Raw genomic sequence first — 5,142 nt, 5'->3', positions numbered from 1 at the left:
TTTAAATGATATTGAAGTAGACAAATACTAGTATGTCCAACTTAATGCATCAAAGGCGATACTGTTTTTAATCGTAAGGCAAAATTTTTGACATGTGGCGATATCAATATCACTGTAACGTTAAACATCACGAATAAGAACCTTTCAATTTCTGACTCTGCCGTGAGGCAAAGTTACAGGCAATCCTCAGATCGTGCGGAGCTTTGTTATGGTGAATGCAGAGGCTGGCGGCGGCAGATAGCGTAGGAGTAACTGAAGAATAACAGCCCCTGAGGAGACAGAGTGCGCCTGGATTAACCTGTCGATTTTCATTCTAAGTCTGAGAAATTACTTGCATTACGACGATTAAAGGATGGTGGCGTTGTCTTCAGCACCAGTCCAATGCGATTGGCTACAACTGTAGCCTACTTTGAGGTCGCTGACTGTAGATTACATTCACCTGGGTATCTGCCTGTATGATGAAAAATGTCCTGCGCGTTGGTTCGCCCATCCCCAGGCGCTCAACAGGTGTTAATATTCAGCTGTAATATTGCATCTGGTGCAGCCGGCGAGCCATAGAGACCATTCACGACCTTAGGCAACCCCGGTTCTGAAAGAAATCTAATGGTTATAAATCTGCACGATCTACAGTTTCAAGGACTCATTAACCCATGCAGCAGAGCCCACAGCCTTTCTAGTACTCTGACGAGCTGTGCCGGTAAGACTTCCCCAAGGGTCCACCTATCGGGTAACCATATCTGGTCTCAATGGATTCTGGTCCTAATCAAGGGACTTTCCTCTTATCACTCTCCCGGCACGCCACCATAGTCGGCACGGGAGTGTTATGTCTTCCTGAACTCATTCCACTGTGCTTCCACCAGGACATTGGGTTACGGCTAGGGGCTACGACCGGGAGAGTGCCACTTGTTTATCGTCCGTAGATCCGACATGTTTCAAAATTTACAGTTATTATTGCCCCCAAACCTTTGATGTTACGTTTGGTACTCGTACATGTATTCCCATCACTGTTTGATGATTCATCTGCAAGTTGATACTTCCTCAGACAGTGGGACGTTTTCTGGACTTGCCTGTATTCTGGGACACGTTGGCGTTCGGCGAGGGTTTTTGATGATTGCCGGGGATACCTTAGATGACAGTTACAAACGAGGGGGGTTGAAAATATCGACAGAAACTGTGGAGGTGTGCAGCTGGCCTTGATGCGACTAAGGTGAAGAATGTTGAGCGCTTAACATAAAACGTTAAATCTGTACTGTTTCTCATCTAACCTGGGTGGAGATCACAGTTTGTCAGTTCAATTGGAGGGAAGAATTTGGAACCCTCAGACTGTCCGACCGGGTGTACGTCAAGTCATTACAACAAGAGCAATCTACAGATCATGATGGTGGGGGAAAATTATAACGTTTTCTGACTGCCCCATTGCCCTGTTTGTTCTATCACTTCGCGGACTGCGTCAGAAAGACGGGGCCGCCAGAAAACGGCACAACTGTCCGTCTCCAAGATCTGCTCGGAGATTACAACAAGACGGCGAATGTCCGCACATGCAGTAGGATCAAAGAAACACTGGCGTTACCCGTTCATCAAACCTGGATTAGGGCGATTCTAGACCTTTCTATTTCCCGGCAACTCTATCTTCATCAACTGCGGATCTGTGTCCAACACAGTAAGCCACGCAATCCGGGACACAAGCAGGCCGGCGCTGAATAATCGAATATTTCTTCTTAGTTTCAAGGTTATTCCTTTAGTTTTCAATTCAAGCGGGGATTGATGTCTTTGTGATTACATATCAACACGTGCGCTGATCATCCATAATGTGCCGATGGATTACTCAACATTCGGACTTGTGTGGCTCAGATAGCCCGCGCTTTCAGGACGTTATCTCTGAGATGGATGCCGGTGGTGCACGTAGAATATTGAGTAGACTGTGGAGGCACCATGACGAATGACCCTGACAGTCTCTAAGGGTCTTCATTGTCTTGGGACCTGCAGCATCTAAAAGTGCGGCAATCCTAGTGACGCTCCATATTGGCTAGCATGGACGCGACCGCCGAATCCTGCTGCGAAAAGTCGAGAGAAATGCATCACTGTCTGTTTCAACAGAGCTCTACTCCCCATCCTGTCTACCTTACTTCCTTCTAGGACTGCACACCAGGCAACATCAGTGTTGTGTCATCCACGTATGATTGAACACAGTTAGATCCGCATACCAAGCTGCAAAATGTTCACTTGTTCCGAAGATGTCCTTCTAACCTTGCACATAATTGGCAAACCTTCGTCTGAAGATTTTACAATGATACCTGATGATTTATTAGCATATTCATGCCTATTTGTATACTATTGGGTTGTACTACATTAACGTTGCGACTGTATTTCCTCTTCTTATGTTGAACTACAGAAACATCTGACCATGATGTCCACCAGAAGCGCAGCTAAAGGTGCGACGGAGGCGTTTGTCGACATCTTCAGTGATAACGTCACTTCCGCCCCGGAATCCAACATGACCAACGCCACCTTACAGCTGCCCTTCATCAAGAACAGTCAGATCATCTTCTCCTGCTTCGAACTGGTCCTAGCGGCGATAGGCACCGTGGCGAACTTGGTGGTCGTGTACACCATCGCCAGGAACCGCAAGATGAAGACAGTCCCGAACGTTTTCGTCTTAAACTTGGCGATCGCAGACTTCATCTATTGCAGCCTGTTCCTCCCGTTCTGGGACACCGCTAACTTGTTCGTTCGCGGATGGATCTACGGCAGACCGATGTGTAACGTGGTCGTGGCGGTCTGCAACATCAGCGTGAACTCCAGCATCTTGTTCCTGACGGCCATGAGCATCGAGAGGTACCGCGCGGTGGCGGACCCGATCGGGCACGTTCAGCGGCAGTCCCTGAAGAAGACCTGGCTCATCAGCGTGGCGATTTGGTTCGCCGCCGTCCTCATGAGCCTGCCGTTTGCCGTCTTCACTACTACAGTTTCAAAGGACATCGGCGGCGTCATCCTGACAACCTGCCAGCCTGAGGCTCCTGGTAAAATGGACTTCTGGCAGTACAACCTGCTGATCTCTATGTGGCGCTTCCTGGCATGGTTCGCCGTACCGTTGCTGATCATCACGCCGTTGTACGCTCTCCTCTTCAAGAAGCTACGAGAGGAGGGCGTGTTGCTCCACATCGGGCCGGAGACGATCCAGTCCCGGAACCGGGTGACGAGGATGGTCGCCGTCGTCGTCTTCATCTTCATCCTGTCCTGGCTCCCCTTCCACGTCTACAACCTCGTCATCTTCTTCAGCCCGAAAATCGAGACGTACCCCGAAGCCGTCAACTACTTGGTCGCGGCGCTGTCGTCGGCAAACTCGACCGTCAACCCGTTCCTGTACGCGCTGCTCGGGGAGAAGTTCCGCCTCTACACGCGGAAAGCTCTGCTGAGCTGCTGCCCGTGCGAGAACCCCGACCCCCTGACGATAACGACGGAAGCCGTGGTCGCCAGGTCTCACAAGAGAGCGAAAACCTGGTACGCGCGGGCGAACTGGAACAGGAGAAACGACTCGGTCAAGTTCAGCTCAGAACGGGACGGTAAGGAATACAGAGCGTTAAACCCGGTCAAGCGGCATAAGTCTTTCTGAAAACTCATCAGAGAACTTATAAATGTCCGATGATACAGACAAATATGTAAAAAGACTAAAAGACTAAACATATCTAAGGCCGTTCGGACAGCCTAGGAACTTGATTGTCTGCTTTATCATCAGATCTGAGCTGCAGCTTCAGTAACTTATAATAAGTGAACCAGATGATAGTCGTGTTCTTGAGAAAAGATGTCCAAGACATCAGCAGAAATTCGTGTTAGAATTAACACTGTGCCAGTGTCGAATGGAACATGAAATGTCAAGCTATAATATGTAGAATTTATTTATAGAACAGAGATATATTAAGACCAATAGAAACGGTCGGATACTTTTTCCATGTTCAATGTGGCAATGTTGTCAGTAAGACGCAAAGTGTACATGCAGGTGCGTGCTTGAAGTAAAAATGAAACTGCTGCTTTAAATGTTGTTTTCCTGTGAAGTCGGTACACTTAAGTCTACAGAATGACGGAGCTTTTAGCGACTATTATTAGGTCAGTATCCACCACTTAGGACAGTACACCGTAGCAACACCCAAAAGGAAAGGACTGTGGAGTTGTAAGCCGTAAGGTCACAAACGAAATTGGAGGACAGATTTAAAGTTATCCTAAAAGTCTAAACGAGGTACGATAGTCATGCGGTGATTTGTGATGTACGTCGCTCCATTTTCGGGAACTTTTTTGGATAAAGTTCTTTCGTGAACGCTATTTGGCCCTAGGAAAAACTGGTCCAGATACAAATTTTGGTTCCTCTTTTTTGTCTTTGATCCGTGATGAGACTGGACAGGCACGGAACCTTGGAATAGGAGTATATTTTCTACCTTGTTGTAGAGCGTATTTCAGACTGTACTTTGCCTAAAATGCGGGAATAAAAAAAAGTAAGAATGTTTCATAATGTATGAATTTCTTTGAAGTCTGTTTTAACTTGTTTCAAATGGTTAAAAGAAAGGAAACAGTTATACATCAACAATGTATTCTAACAACACATTGTACGTATGTCTGGTTATGTTGGCCTGGAAAAAGTAAAAATTGTAGATATAACCCAGAAGAGGACCTTGGAAAAGTTTTATCCCAGAAACTTTGACAAGGAATTCTTCATTCTAATGGACGCCTTAGGCCATGTTGATTTGATTATATGGATGACATCCCTCCGGGACGACCCCAAAACTGATGCGCGCGTGCGAAATAAAAAAAGTAGTTTTGACAAAAAAAAGTTCTTTTCATTATGAAATCTACGTGGTCATGAGGGTTGAGCAAATGGCACAGAATATGATTTGGCGAATAATCTAGTCTTCAAGTTCATTTCTTTGCAATTTCGTCTTTTTTCGTTTGATTTTGGCATTCTACGACATTGGTATAGTTTTAATTATTTTTTTGGTAACTTATGGTATATTTTTGCTCATTTTGCAACTGTTTTGTACGATTTACAGTATGGTTGATAACTTTTTTTTTTTGGAAACGGCCGAAAATCCATGCGCGCGGGGATGTCATCCATATAATCAAATCAACATGGCCTTATTCTAACTGAGAGGG

The 5,142-nt window shown here is 46.1% G+C and overlaps 1 protein-coding gene across 1 annotated transcript; it reads left to right on the top strand.

Annotated features, from left to right (window-relative positions):
- The first annotated feature begins 2,389 nt into the window (after nucleotides 1-2,389).
- Nucleotides 2,390-4,456, top strand: LOC109484434 (delta-type opioid receptor-like). Its single transcript, XM_019787683.1, has one exon. The coding sequence runs from the start codon at nucleotides 2,405-2,407 to the stop codon at nucleotides 3,611-3,613; it is 1,209 nt and encodes a 402-aa protein (XP_019643242.1). The 5' UTR covers nucleotides 2,390-2,404; the 3' UTR covers nucleotides 3,614-4,456.
- Nucleotides 4,457-5,142: the final 686 nt, after the last annotated feature.

The sequence above is a fragment of the Branchiostoma belcheri genome, unplaced genomic scaffold, assembly GCF_001625305.1.
Source record: "Branchiostoma belcheri isolate BF01 breed outbred unplaced genomic scaffold, Haploidv18h27 scaffold7, whole genome shotgun sequence".
In the NCBI taxonomy this organism is placed as follows: domain Eukaryota; kingdom Metazoa; phylum Chordata; class Leptocardii; order Amphioxiformes; family Branchiostomatidae; genus Branchiostoma; species Branchiostoma belcheri.
The sequence above is the reverse complement of the archived record's forward strand: the minus strand, read 5'-3'. Positions and strand labels throughout refer to the sequence as shown.

Excerpts from the sequence above, each read along its gene's own strand:
- LOC109484434 (XM_019787683.1), top strand. The coding sequence starts at position 2,405 with ATGATGTCCACCAGAAGCGCAGCTAAAGGTGCGACGGAGGCGTTTGTC.